At 42.2% G+C, this 14,992-nt stretch overlaps 1 protein-coding gene across 6 annotated transcripts in view; it reads left to right on the forward strand.

The window, feature by feature from the left end:
* The window catches only part of PHKA2 (phosphorylase kinase regulatory subunit alpha 2), a 48,644-nt gene that overhangs the window by 26,290 nt on the left and 7,362 nt on the right, over positions 1–14,992 (forward strand). For 4 of the 6 annotated variants that reach the window (XM_074814704.1, XM_074814705.1, XM_074814706.1 and 1 more), the window contains 9 exons: positions 920–1,008; positions 2,156–2,289; positions 4,418–4,574; positions 6,055–6,134; positions 6,383–6,461; positions 6,587–6,716; positions 8,429–8,530; positions 9,141–9,259; positions 13,663–13,830. In XM_074814704.1, coding sequence (XP_074670805.1) covers positions 920–1,008; positions 2,156–2,289; positions 4,418–4,574; positions 6,055–6,134; positions 6,383–6,461; positions 6,587–6,716; positions 8,429–8,530; positions 9,141–9,259; positions 13,663–13,830 — 1,058 coding nt within the window. Of the gene's footprint in view, positions 1–919; positions 1,009–2,155; positions 2,290–4,417; positions 4,575–6,054; positions 6,135–6,382; positions 6,462–6,586; positions 6,717–8,428; positions 8,531–9,140; positions 9,260–11,707; positions 11,756–13,662; positions 13,831–14,295; positions 14,406–14,992 lie in introns of all 6 variants that reach the window. The other 2 variants (XR_012621949.1, XM_074814708.1) reach the window with 2 other exon arrangements.

The raw sequence follows: 14,992 nt of genomic DNA on the forward strand, positions 1-14,992 counted from the left end.
CCTGCTATAAAATGTAACATTTAATCAAAGTTAATGTTATGGAAACAGCTGCAGCTTCTCACTTAGGTAGAATTTTAGCACCTGAGTCAGTGAATTCTTTTTTTTTGTCTTTGTTTATACAAAATATTTCTTATCTTAATAAAGTTGTGGTGGAATGAAATGTTTCAATACCAGAAAAACATAAGTATGCGCATGTACTTTCTAAATTTGTAAGAACAAATGGAATAGAGAGGGAGGTCAGTATTCCTAATTATGCTACATTTCTAATAGACTGATTGGAGGATTTACACCAAAGTAATGCTTTGGCTGAATTTGTAAGTAGATTCCAACATATGCATTGTTTTATATGTGGGTATGTAGTACTCAATGCCCTGGTTATGGGAAGGCTTTCCTTAACTTCAGTGTAAATTAATAACTTCCAAGACTTTTTGTTAGGCTTTTCTCCCATCTTTCACGTGCCACATCATCTGATCCTCTATTGAATTCAACATAAGAAGTTAAGAGAACATTAGCCTGTGTTTACCATTATCATTTTAATTAGGATAGCTTACCAGTTAGACCATTTTCTCCAGATACTTCCTGTTAAAATGTTTATAACAGTTAGCAGGGTCAGGTCATTGGGCTATAGTTTTCTGAGGCATGGGCTGTCATAAGAGGTATCAGTTGAGCACGTAGCGCCTGAGCCTTTGGCACGGTGATCTCAGAAGCTCTCGGAGCAAGCCTGCGTGGAGATAAGGTTCAGAATGTGAGCTTGTCTCTGAGTTCCACGCACAGCATCTCAGAAGTGTTGCCTTTATATTTTGACTCTTGGAGTATTTCTGTTGGTTTTGCCTCATGCAGTTGCTTCATGTAGGTGTTTCCAGTTTTTATGTTACTGAAATGGACTTTTTTTTCTTTTTTCTGGTGGCTTTGCTTTCAGCTGTGTCTATGTCCCTTCCCACTAAAGTTCTGAACACGCACCGGAAGTCTCTGAATCTTGTTGATAATCCTCATTTCTTTGAGACAAAGGTAAGCTGTGGAATTTTTATGCTGTTTGTGGTTTTAGGACGCAATACTGTGGCCTTTCCTGTGTTTCCCAGCCAAACCCTGTGCTAGTTCTTATTTTCTTTCCCTCACAGACAAGCCATTCTGCCTGAGACACCGGATAGCTACTCCCTTGTTTTGGAATTTATTTTTTGGCTGGGTGAAGGGTTTTTGCTTAAATAGACATTATCAAGTGGAAAATTTTTAATTGTGTGTGCAAAACAGAAAATAATATAATAGGTGCTTATTTTTAAAGGCCAGAGGTTAAGTCATCATCTTTAGTTCTAACTGGACACACAAAGAGAAGGATGGGATGTTCACGGCCTTTTAGAAGTGTTCTCCAAGAACACTACTAAAATTACTAAAATACGCTACTTATAGTAATGTCTGGGCAGGAGGGGAGTGTGTGAAAGGACAGACATCCTTAAGGCACCAGCCAAATCCCACTACAAGGTGTGAAGGAAGGGGTTGTGCTGGGCACTTGCTTTGTCTTAGTATGTGTGACCAGCTGCTGAGAATGCTTACAGGAGGTTGTATCCAGCCTCCTGAAGGATTCTGATCTGTTTGTGGAAATGGTATTTTAGGACCATATAAATTTCTGAATAGCTTATTAAACAAAACTTCTCTTCATCCAAGAACTCACTACAGGATTGCATCATCTGATTAATTAGCGTGTAACTTTCATAAGCCTGGAAAATTTATGATGGCAACAGCTGTATTCATAAAGCACCACATATATACAGGTTAGAGATGGAACTGAAAAAGGTCTAAATTATTTCAACTTTAAAAACGGTAGTATCCTCCTTTTCTCTTTACAAGTAACAGCAGATGACAGGAAAAGCATGTAAATAATTTGGTTTCCTTCTTTGACAAAATATTTGTTTTGTCATAAAAATGGCTTTGCTTGTTGATTGAACCAAAACTAGAGGCAAAATTCCATTCTGGGTGTTGCATTTCCTGGGATTAGTCTCCTTTTCATGTTTGCAGTAGTCTGGCAAGAAATATGTGATGTGTCTGTATTTCAGGTGCAGAGGTATGTTGTAATTCTGTTGTATTATTGCGTAGTTACATTTTGAATCATCTGCTACTTTTTTGAAGATAATTTCTTTGAATCATCCATCTTTGTTATCAGGACCGTGAAAATGTTTTGCACTTACCTAAAGATGCTCATGGTGATTTGGATTGCAGGAAGCTTGTTGAGCAGCTGAAGGAATGTCCAACGCTCCATGATCAAGCAGATATCTTATATATCTTGCATATACTAAAGTGAGTTGTCTGAGTATAAACTTCAGCACCTTTAAGTTTTGTCACAACTATCTGATTATTCTTGTGTAAAAGCTTTCCACTGTTCAGGGTTGTGTTTTGAGGGAAGAGCTTAAAATATTTTATGCTTTAACAAGCGTATTTTCAGTTATCTTAATTACATAAATAATTTGGACACAAAAAATAATTTGTGCAAATTTCAGAGTTGATTGGCACACAGTTGTGAATACATACAGGCTCCAAGGCTCAGAAGTGAAATGCACAAATCCTTTCCATGAATGAGAACACACCTTGCAATATTTGTGGCATTCTGTTAAGTTCACAAAGATTTGGTGTGATTTTTATACACAAGAAGAGAAGTGGAGGGAAACTTCATCTTGTCGTTTTCTAACTAAAGGCAAAATGCAATTTGAATGAGTAGTCACTATTTTCCCTCTAATCCCTCTGCATGATTAAGTGTACCACTGGCTAAAACTTGGTGCTCTCAGAACATTCTTGGAAACAGTCTAACCTCAGCAGCTGGGGCTGGTTAAACAGCTGCTATTTAAATAGGTTTCATGGGAACAAAATGCAAATACAAACCAATGGAATCATCTTCTGGAGTGCATTTATTGGGCTTTTTTTCCTGTGCAGGAGAATACTGCTAGAACCTGTCAGGAAGTTAGCTTTGGGTGCAAAGACAGGCATTTGTTCATCACCAATGGTCTTCCTTCCTGCTACAAAGATTGTATTTTTGTTTATTTTAGTCTTTCTCCTGTGAGGACCTCTTTTTTTTGATCTTGATTTCCCAAGTAAAATTTTTAGCAGCCTCTCTTAAAGAGCAAAGGAAATCCTGAAAAATTATCATTTTGTAGTTTAACTACATGTAGCACCCTTAATTGCCTGTTCTGGACTTGTTTCACCATGGGAGTCATAGAGTCGTTGAGGTTGGAAAAGACCTTTAAGATCATCAAGTCCAACTGTTAACCCAGCACTGCCGATTCTACCACTAAACCATGTCCCAAAGCGCCATATCTCCATGTCTTTTAAATACGTCCAGGAATGGTGACTCCACCACTTCCCTGGGCAGCCTGTTCCAATGCTTGACAACCCTTTTGGGGAAGAAATTTTTCCTAATATCCAATCTAAACCTCCTCTGGCACAACTTGAGGCCATTTCTTCTTATTCTATTGCTTGTTACTTGGGAGAAGAGACCGACAACCACCTCTCTGCAACCTCCTTTCAGGTAGTTGTAGAGAGCGATAAGGTCTCCCCTCAGCCTCCTCTTCTCCGGGCCAAACAACCCCAGTTCCCTCAGCTGCTCCTCACAGGACTTGTGCTCTAGACCCTTCACCAGCTTCATTGCCCTTCTTTGGACATGCTTCAGCACCCCAATGTCTTTCTTGTAGTGAGGGGCCTAAAACTGAACACAGTATTCGAGGTGGTGCCTCACCAGTGCCAAGTACAGGGGTAAGATCACTTCCCTAGGCCCGCTGGCCACACTGTTTCTGATACAAGCCACACTATTGACTTGTATTAGTCTCTGTTGTGCAGGCAGGTGGTCTTCTGCTGGACTCTGTCTCTCCAGCAGGATGTGAAAGGTCATTCTGACGCTTCAAAACATTATCAAAGAGAAGCCATAGTGCAGTGAATTTCAAAACCAGAAGAGGAACAGAAATCTCCTTTGCTTTTTCAGTAATGGCATAAGCAGCATGGAAGCTTAGTTAATAGCTAAGAAAGAGCCAGGGCAAAAAACTTAGGAGTCCCCTGAGGCATCTGAAGAATGGGTGCAGTCTTCAGCAGTGCTGAAGACATTGCTGAATTCTGCTCTGAAAAAGCACCACATGGATCGTTCCTCCAGCAAAGTGTCTGTGTGCATGCTCAAAGTCTGGTGGGAAATCCTTTGGGTGATTGCTTTGAAGTCACAGTCTCATGGCTAAGTGAGTGCTCAAGTTAATATGAAAGTTCCTGGTATCAAGAGGGTTTTGTCCACCTATAACCGATTACTGGTGAAGGCCCACGTCCCATGTACTACTAAATTCTGTTACCAAAATGGGCAATGCGATCAAAATCAGACTGCTTGTTGTGTGGTAAGGTTAAGCAGTGTAGCATTTTATCTGATGACAGTTACCTTTTGTGTCTTTTCTGGCAGAGGTGCTGACTGGGACACAGAGCTGGATGGACAGTACGGTGTCACTGTTCATTGCCTACTCAACGAGCTCTACAGAAAGGCAGGCCTCAATCAAGAGTGGGGCTTAATCCGTTATATTTCTGGTATACTCAAAAAGCGAGTGGAAGTCCTGGCTGAGGTATGTAATGTAAATAATGCTGGTTCAGTTTCCTGCCTGGAAACAGAGATAAAACTACGAGTTTGCTGGTGGGGCTTGTGCTTGCTCTTCTGGTCTTCACAACATACATAGTGCAGCATTTCTCAGTAAACATTAGTTGCTTTTCTCATCTAAAAATCTTATTACGACATCTTTACCTTTCATCTGTACTGTGAACTGTGCTAATGTTGGCATGGCCTGAGAATGTCACACTGTAAATGATTGTGAAGGCTTTGTTTCATCTCTGTTAATTGGAGAAGCTTAATTGTGTGCTTTGAAAGCTGTAGTGGTCATTGGTTATTGTCTATTGCTATTGTGATAGCATGAAGACTTTTGCAGCACCAGTATGTCAAGGTGCTGGCAATGATGCAAAAACGTGCCCTGCTGATTTCCATCCCATTGGGCAGACAGTCTGCCATGTGCGTGGGTGTTCAGAGGCATTAAAATATCTGGGACTATTAAATGGTAACAGGAAAGATCCACTGTAAGGGTACAGATTTAATTTTGAACTTTACAAAAATGTTTCCTCTCAAGTACTCTAAATTATTTGTTTAATTTCCTACTTATCACTGCATATTTCTGAAGAGCTCTTTGTCTAATTCATGGCCATTTTCAAAGCTTTGACTGTCACACCTAGGATGCCTTGTTTTAGTGACAGTCGTATCTGCAGGGAGCAATTTATGATAATCACCCTGCATGGTACTTCATTAAGCGCATAACCTTTTCCATCCTCAACACATGATGAACGAGCAGTACAGGCATGCTCACAGAAAGCCGTGTATGTTAAATTGAGAAGATACTGATAAAGAATTGGGGAGGAAGAGAGTTTTGTTCCATGTTAAGGGAGGGAAAAGAGACTCTTTGAAATCAGAGGAACATTGCTCTGTGAAGTTTCTCATTCAGGATGCTAAAACACGTAAACTGAACACCCACTTTTAAAGGAGGTTGATCTAAAAGAGTAAACACTGTGGTACTGGGGGAAGCACCTATTTCAGAATGTATCAGAGTGCCTAATTCAGGAATGTGATGCAATATGTTCAGTTTTTGTTTGTTTTAAGAGATATATTATGCAGGATTTATTTTTTTTTTTAGCTAATACTGCCAAGTTTTTCATTGATTAAAAACGCTTTTTGTCTTAAATAAAAAACAAACATTTATCTTATGATAAAGGATAAAGTCCTTTATTGATCTGCCAGCCCCACTGGAGTCCCTAATCATTATGCTGCTGATTTCACCGAGCGGGAAGCAGGCTTTCGGCCTGGGCAGACTTTCATAGCCCTGTTGACCTCAGGGGACCTTTGGCAACTAATCAGCAGCATTCTGCTGGATCTGCATGTCTAGTAATTAATAGAAATGCACTTAAAAATTGCTAAGGAAATGCTTCATTTTGGGGACTTTAAAACCTGTATCACTTCCACATGACTCAGAGAAAGGTCTCTTGCTTTCTGTTGCATTGTGATAGGCATGCACAGACCTTCTGTCACACCACAAGCAACTGACAGTGGGCCTGCCACCAGAACCCCGCGAGAAAATCATTACCACGTAAGTTGGAGCTCTGCCTCAGTTACAGAAGCAACCTGCCCTTCATCTTCCTGCCAGTACTGTTCTGCTGCTGTTGTCTTGTTTTAAAATTTACTCCTCACCTTCAGAAGGAATTGCAGCCACCCAGGCAGAAACATAGGCACCTTTGCGGTGCAAAGATGTTTCTGGGTGACTTGGTTCCAGTGCTTGTTCAAGAAGTTAATAGCGGGTGCCTGAGTCACTGCTCACCGTGGTTTGCCTTCTTGCAGCCCACTGCCACCTGAGGAGCTCATAGATCTTATTTACGAAGCCAGTGGCCAAGACATCAGTATTGCGGTCCTGACACAGGTATGCAGCACAGCTACAAAGGGTTCTTTCAGCAGCACCCAGTGTGGTGCCAGTGCTTGCTCTGTGGCTGTGAAAGCCAAGAAGACCCGTTCTGAATGGGTGCCCTTATGGATTTGTCCTTACAGGAAATAATTATGTACTTGGCGATGTATGTCCGGTCACAGCCTAGTCTTTTTGTGGAGATGCTCAGGCTCCGCATTGGTCTGATAATTCAGGTGATGGCCACTGAGCTGGCTCGAAGTCTGAAATGCTCAGGTAAGAGCAATTTTATCATAAGGGTACTTAAGGCATTATTTCTGCTTCACCTCACGGGTTGATTTTTCATTTATATGTGTTAAATCCTTTTATTAACTTCGTTCAGCATGCGCAGTTACAAACTTTGAAAATAACTTCTCTCTTTGACTTAATGAAAGATTCCTGTCCCCCCATTGCCCGGTTATTCAAACTGAAGTGGATATTAAATACTTAAGTCCCATGACTTGCAGTAAACGTTTGAGGTCCAGGTGATCAAATTGCACATGTGTGTGTATTTAGGGACACAGTGCCACTAATGTCAATGAGAATTAGGGCCCTGCATATCTTCTGAATGTTTGACCCTTAATTCATAGTTGTGGTAGTTTTTATTCAAAGTAACTTCTGATCTTCTTCCTTTTATGTGTGAGCCTTCTCCCTTTGAATATGCTTAGTTGAAACATATTTGCTGTTTAGATTTCAGCTAGTGATATGTTATTTTGCCAGGAAGTCAGTAAAAAAAAATTCTTACAGGCCACCAAGATGTTGCATATGCTCTACAAAAACTCAAGAAGTAAGTAACAAACAAGTGATGCAAAGCAGAAATATTATAAAACACTTTTTGGAAGAGAAAAGTGAAACTATAGAGAAATCGTGACTGAAGAGAGATCAGAAAAATTGCTGAAGAATTTTTCCCGTTGGAAGAAGCAGTCGTGAAAAGTAATCAAGTTAATGCCACAAATATATAGTCAAATGCTGACACTTAGGAGCATGATCTGGGCCATATTTTTGTGGCTCAGCCTTGCTACCGTTTCTAACGCCCTAGCACATCCTAAAGGGTGGTAACTTTGTGGAAGGATATTTTCTGGTCATCACGATTTTCTCCCTTGTGGAATGAAGAGGGGTGGGGTCCCTGGTAGTTGGTTAGGTGGAACCCACTTAGGATGCTGCTGCTCTCTAACTTGAGTGGCTGGCTGTCACTGGGGGGTAGCAGGTTTTTCCCTTAGGAGATGTTGACAAAAGGAGACAAGTAATTTTCTGGGATAATTCTGTTTCTGTATGAAGAGTGTCCAGAAAGCCCTGTTTCCCCCAAACGTGTAGCGGAATAGCAGAAGCTGCTTTGTTCACAGGGCAAAGCCTGTCTTTCCTGGGGTCCCTTTTGTTACTCCTAGCCTTAAACACCAGCTGCTTTGTACACTGCCCTCAGCTTCCTTGCTGCCTTCCCATGTTCTGTGGGAGATTTGTCTGTGCACACGTGTGTGCTCATGTGTATGTATGTGCTTCTTCTATCTCTCACTTACAATCATGATCCTTTAATCAACTAAAACACAAGCCTTCCACACACATGCATTTTTTATAGGATAACTCTGGTAGTGTAATTTAGATCTACATGTCATCTGCTGTTGGGAGCTGGCCATAATGCCTTTCCAGGTGATCTTGCTCTACAACGAAGCAACTCCTTTCTCATCATCAGCTTCAGTGAGAAATTTCACACATGCTGCAGCATAATATTCGCTAATGCAAATAGTGTTATTTCCATGCAGTGTTTGTTGTTTAATCCTGAAATGTATTTTCTTTGAAATGTGAGCCTACGTATTAATTTTTTTAAAGGAAGCGTTAGCCACAAAGGTAAATGTGACTGAACTTCATTCATCAGCAATTTACTTAGGAAAACAAGCTATAAAGCCACCTATAGTGATGTTTGTCTCTTTTTTTTTTCTTTTTTTTTTAACTAGGTGAAGAAGCTTCAGAGAGTTTGATGAATCTAAGCCCCTTTGATATGAAAAATCTCCTACACCATATTCTCAGTGGAAAAGAGTTCGGAGTGGAAAGAAGCTGTAAGTTGTCCACCTGGGTACTCGTATATGTTAAGTGAGAACTATAAATGTAAAGTTATATTGTTGTATAAGTAGGAATCTACCCTCTTAGCATGTAAAATAGAGGTATAGCTGATGTATTAATCATGGGTGGCCAGTACATGTTTATGTCTGCTGTGGAATAAACCAAACAAATACAATGGAAGCTGTCCTGCACTGAAATAAGATTGTATCAAGTTTTCAGTTATATGAAGGGAAACTTTTAAAATGAAAAAAATTTATGCGGCCAGAATAAACCAACCTCAAGGAGCATGTCTGTGCTGCCCAGATATTCCCAATGGGCATGTCAGCTGTCTGCTGGGTTCATTAGGCACCCACAGACTCACTGCAACTCTGACATCTTTTACAGCTACAATTGTTCAGTGTCTTGGAAAATCAAGCCCTGATACCCAAGTATGGATCTAGGCCCCTTACTTGATGCAGTCAGGTTTGAACTATTGATGTGATTTGAAAGGATGCTGTCACCCAGAGCATTGTACACTTCTGAAAGGATATGTGTTTAACTTCTAGATACAGTTTAATCTATTTTTCTACCCCTAGAATTTTAAAAATGTCCATTTGCTTCTTTTAGTGCGACCTGTAGATTCCTCTTCATCTAGCCCTGCGATTTCTATTCATGAAATGGGGCATTCTGGAGCAACCAAACCAGAAAGAAGTGGTATTACTAAACTGAAGAGTGAGATGAAGCAGGTGAGGGTTTTCTGCCAATGCTCATCAGAAAATGCAGCTGTTCTGGAACTGTGGTTTTATTCTTGGTAATTGACAGAAGTTTCCAAAGATCCTTTGTTTTAAAGCTGATCACTAAATAGGCAATAAGGGGATGTTTCCTCCAAAAAATGTGCTTCCTTTTTTGTTCTTGTTTCACGTGCTAGATATAGGAGAACTTGAACAAACTCTCATGCATTCATGGCATCAACTTTAAAACAGCTCTTTTATCATCTTTAGCTAAGGAAAAGTCAGATGTACAAAGTGAAGCTTTCATGCAAACAGTGTTCATTCTTGTACTCTGCCCAAGTTGCTAAAGTGGTCCACATGCCTTTTGGAAAAGATACACTTGGAAAAGAAATGGTTTGTTTTCTTCCTGTTTTGTTTCTTTATGAATGGAGGGTGATTATTGCTAGAATATATGTATATATTTAGGTTCAATAGTTTAATTTACACAGCAGCTGAGTATATGGAGAGATATTACAGAAAACACAACCAGAATATTCTGAATGAATGTAACTGATGGTTTTGTAATGAGTGTTTCTGATTTCTCTGTTTTGTGTTTCTATTAGTAGTTTTCTTTTGCTCTAGATAAATAGGAAGGTAGTGGTCTAATAAAATACATTTAAAAGAATGGTTCTATATTTTTCAGCCTGGGTTGTTCAGCCTGGAGAAGAGAAGGCTCTGGGGAGACCTTATTGCAGCCTTTCAATATATAAAGATGAAGAGATGCTTTTTACCAGGGCCTGTAGTGACAGGACAAGGGGCAATGGTTTTAAACTGAAAGACAGTAAGTTTAGATATAAGGAAGAAATTCTTTATTGTGAGGGTGGTGAGACGCTGGAACAGGTTGTCCAGAGAAGCTGTGGCTGCCCCCTCCCTGGAAGTGTTCAAGACCAGGTTGGACGGGGCTTTGAGCAACCTGGTCTAGTGGAAGGTGCCCATGGCATGGACTACATGATCTTTAAAGGTCCCTTCCAACACAAAGGGCCCTATATTTGTAACCTGTTTTTTAAATCTTAATGAGCAAGCCTGTTTCCTCTAATCTGAGACCATTTCTCTAAGTTTCTAAGGAAGTATTGGTGTTTTCCTTTGATTGTATGAAACAGAGTTGCTCAAGAAGCCTTCAGAAACGAGTGGCATTTCTGCATGGTCTTGACATGGAGTGTTTGATGGTGACAGTAAAGATCAGTTAATGATTCTTCATAGGACACGATCAGGCAGGGAAGCAAAGGCACCTGTGAAATGAACAGTGTCTGTCTCATGAGACCCGTGTTTGAGCCGTGTTTGAGCCGTGCCGCTTCCTGAGCATCGTCGTGGCCGAGCCTCATGGTATGGCTGTGGCTGTGAAGGTGCTGCTAGCTGCTGTCCATGGGCCCTGAAGTGACTTTGGGGGTTCAGTCTGGGCAGGGCTCGCAGTCGTATGGCAGGTGTCTGACTTCAGGGCCTTTCCAGGAAGGAAGAGGGACTAGTCACCAGGTGGCAGCATTGTTTTGTTTTAAATACAGAGGTGAGCCTGAGCTGAAACACTTGGACCTTTGTCGAGGTTGGAAATGTAGTTCCTGAGTTGCTTTTGCATTAGATGGAAGCTTGGTATTTCGCACAGAGGAGGAGTTGGCTGGTTTTATTTTTGTTCCACCCACCTTGCCATTCATACTGCTTCCTGCCACATCTCACTGCATTCTCTGAATAATTCACTAGATACTAATTTAATGTCATTTTGCCAGGGAGGGGGGGAAATCGGCTTTGTGTTACAAGGAATACTTCAAGTACTTGTAATAACATCTCTTTGCACCAGAGCTCAGGTGTTGAGCAACTGCAGCTCTGTCCTTTGCTGCTGTTGTTTCTTGAGTCCGAACATCAAGCCTTTGCCTGGGTCGGAACCATTGACACTTAATTAGGAGGACTGGCTTGGAGTGGACAGTAACAGAAAAGCACTGGGAGTCTGAGATGCTGCATCCACATTTCAGCAAAAGTTTTGCTTTGCAGCTGTTCGTTCAGCGCTGCCCAGCAGCAAGATGACCTTCTCGTGCAAAGAGAAGCTGCTGGGCAAATGAGCAATGGAAGTGGGGAACCTGGGGTTTTTTCCCAGCCCTGAGTCACAGGAAAGCTTTTGCATGGATCTTAAACGGTGACAGTTTGTGTTGGCCATGCTTGGAGCTCAGTGGATGGCGTGGGCAGCTCGTGGCTGCCAAATAGGCTCCTGGCCCGGCGGGGTCTACCTCATGGTGACCCTGGGAATTGGCAGCAGCTGCCCTGAGGTCAGCTGAAGTGCAGCACTGCAAGAGGCCAGGGGCTGTTGCAGTTTTCCCCCAGTACCTGAGCTTATTCCATATTTCTTGTCTTTGCAAGGATGGGTTACTTAACCTTGTTTTCATTCTGTTCTGTCATGGCTGGCTGTCTGACGTGTTGGTGTCTGTTTTTGTTTTGTAGCTCTTTCATGAGGGCCACTCCATGTCCAGCAGCATGTTTGCTTCCATGGTAAAACACCGTCTGCAGCTCTGCACCTGCTCTTCACTCTGTGTGTGTGTGCAAGGGTCTTAGCTCTAGACACCTCCTGTGACTTCCTCTGCATAAAAACTTGTTTTCAAACCCTACCTCTTTGTCTTGTTCATCTTCGTTGGGAACCAATTCTCATTAGTAACCTTTTCATAGAAGTTGAGTGTCACATTTAGATCCACTTAGTTCTTGTGAAGCTTAAGCAGTTGTAGCAGATAAAGCACTATGGCAGATTTAGGTACTTGATGGTGGATTATGTTACAGGTGTCATCAGTATTTAAAAGTTATGTAGCGTTGATAAATGCTGGCAGTCCCTGGACAGTAATGAACCCAGAATAGCTTCAGGTTGCTGAGACAGGGGGTTTATGGGCACGGGTATCTCCTCAGGCAGTTGTCATCTTTCAAGGCAGAGAACTGTGGTTCTTCTTAAGTTCTCACTGTTAAGAAGGAAGATAATAGTTTAAATATTTTTCCAACAGAAACCTCAACAATTAAAGTAAGTCTGAGGCTCCAAATCTGTCGTGAAGAGATGGAAAGTTTGCAGCTCCTTGTGCACTTTGAACTGGCGGTTGTGATTCATGGTTCTCTGCATCTGCAGACCTGCTGCCCATGGCGCACCTACCAGGTGTCCTAAAGACCCAACTGCAGAGCACCACTAGCCCTGTGGCCTGTCCTGACAACTGCCAGGTTGCTGTTGCCTCTCTCTTCCCCACGTACCAGTGCAGAAAAGCAGGCTTCAGCTGTGTGTTTGATTCAAGTGCACAGAATTGTTCAGTGAGATCTTTGCTTCTCTGAACCACCTGAATAACCAGATTAATTATTGGGTGCAGATGGATTTCTTTGCTTTGGCACCGACCCTCTTGCTGACCTCTGCATCCCCTAGATCTGCTCAGCGGGGTTGAGGAAGTTCTGTCTGTCTTGGTCAGTGTGCAGTGGAAAGGAATAGCATGCATCAGAACATCAGGGGAACACCACCTGTGCCTCACTGACACAAGCAGGAGTGGAAATAAACTGTTTTCCTTTGCCAGCCTTTTTGCAGAGCTTGGCTGTGTAGAATCAGTGAGCCTACCCTTTGCAAACATACATTTTTTGGTCTTATTTTCCTTCTTCCCTGGTACTTTGCTCAGGCAGTTTCTTACCTGGAGATGATGGGATTTGAGATGGGGCTGTTGGTGTAGTCCTTTCTGGGCTGAAAGTAAGAACTGTGCAAAAAGGAACAGAAGAGCACGGGGTCTCTGGGAGTGCAGAGAGTGGGCAGTCTGCATGTGTGGAAATGGGAACAAGTATTTGGTGGTAGTGCCACAAATTTGAGCATGATTTGCTGTCTAATTTAGTCTTCAAGTCTGGTAGGGTAAAATAATAGAGCAGTAGTGACAATAAAGGAAACAAGACTGATACTTACAGAGAGGCAGGTGTGATGATTACATGACCACATGAAGTCAATTTTTAATCTACTTACTTTAATGGAGGTTTTTCATGGAGGACCTCCGTAGCTGGACTTAGGGACCCTTTGGTTCTCTTACGACACTGAGCCTGAAGTCCAAGTCAGACCTACCTGCAAATCCCACCATCTTGCACACCAGTGACACTGCCCTGCCAGCCAGCTCATGCTTGTTAAAATAGTCATGCCTTGTGTTGAACCAAGCAGTGAAATTTACTTGGTTGTGCCTTGTTGAACTGCTTGCCAGTTTTGTTGAGAAATGATTGAAGTACTGCAGAAGTGAAGCTTGTTGTGAAGGGGACAGAAAGGGATCAGTCCTACTCTGTCATCTTGTATGACATAGCCTGTATTTTTTCCCTGGTTCTGAGGTGACAGAATGATATATTCACCAGGTGTAGCACTTGGGGTGGTAGAAAGCAACTAACCAAGGCTTTAATGTTTCTTACAGAGGAGTAGTACTCCATCATCTCCCACTAGTACTTCTCCTACTGGCTCCAGTGGAGACTCAAGCTGGGGTGACCGGAAAGGGCAGTGGCTGCGCAGAAGGAGGCTTGATGGTGCTATTAACAGAGTTCCTGTGGGCTTTTATGAGAAAGTGTGGAAAATCCTTCAGAAGGTAAGTTGACAGCTGTGGAAGGCAGGAAGCAAGCCAGCTGTATGGTAATTTGGAGAGGCGGTGGTCCAGAGGTGGCGTGTTGCCAGGAGCTGAAGTTGGTCTTCAGCTGGAAGACTGGTGGAAACTACAGTCATTAATAGGAGTGTGTCTCTTGAATGTAAAAGGCTTCATTACCGCAAGTTCACGTGTTTGGTTTTGAAAGTGTATTTTCCTCTGAAACCAGTGGTGCTGAATTTCAGTGGAATGATTCTGTTCCACCACTGTCTGTTTTGCATTGCCCGTGGCCTAATGGAAGTTGTTGTGGTCAGTGCTGCTGAGGGGCACTGCAATGCTGTGCAGTTCCTGTGCGCCAGCTCTGAAAGGCTGCGAGGAATGAAGTAGGAAACTGCACTGACTCTTCCAAAATGTCTTGCTGGCCCTTCTGAGCTGTATGGCATTCCTAACATTTTTTTGTTTGTTTTTAAGTGAAAAGTAAGTCCTTGCCAGCACCTTGGAGATCAGGGGTATGGAAATGTGTTGAAGCAGCTCTGCAGGAAGGAGGAGAGGGGAATTATTGAATTTTTACTCATTTCAAGGTGATTATGCACCTGTTCTTCTGCTTTGCTGGATGGAAGCCAGCATTTGACACCCTGCAGCACTGAGCTGCTCATGCCTACACAGTTGGGAAAAATGTGCATCACCGGCTTAGGTTGATTTTGGTTGTCCTTCTCAAATCACTTACGCTGAAGCTGTTAGTCTTGATGTCAGCCAAGACAAGTCATATATGACATTGTGGCTATTTATTAATGGGATCTTTCAGTAGAGTGAGCATCGCTCCTGTCCTGGCCTAACATAACAGCTGGGAGTATGTGAATGGTTTCTCTGGCTATTAAAATCAATTGTGCTTATTTAGATTGTCTTCAGTATTTCATTCTTAAACTCTCTTCGGACTGTCCATAAAATCTTTCTCTTCTTGGTGCGTTTCTGTACCTCAGGTACCCAGCTGTGTCATTCTTTAGCCTGCCTTCTCACCTTTTAGGTTTTGTCACTCTTTTCTTGTATACCATTTGGTATTCCTACCACCTCTCCCCCACTGCTGGTGGCCCATGTCCAAGCATCACAACACGTTGACATCTTTGAGTTGTGGTGCCCTGGATCTAAATGTTGTTTTAGCAAAAAAGAA

This window comes from Strix aluco, chromosome 2, assembly GCF_031877795.1.
Source record: "Strix aluco isolate bStrAlu1 chromosome 2, bStrAlu1.hap1, whole genome shotgun sequence".
In the NCBI taxonomy this organism is placed as follows: Eukaryota; Metazoa; Chordata; class Aves; order Strigiformes; family Strigidae; genus Strix; species Strix aluco.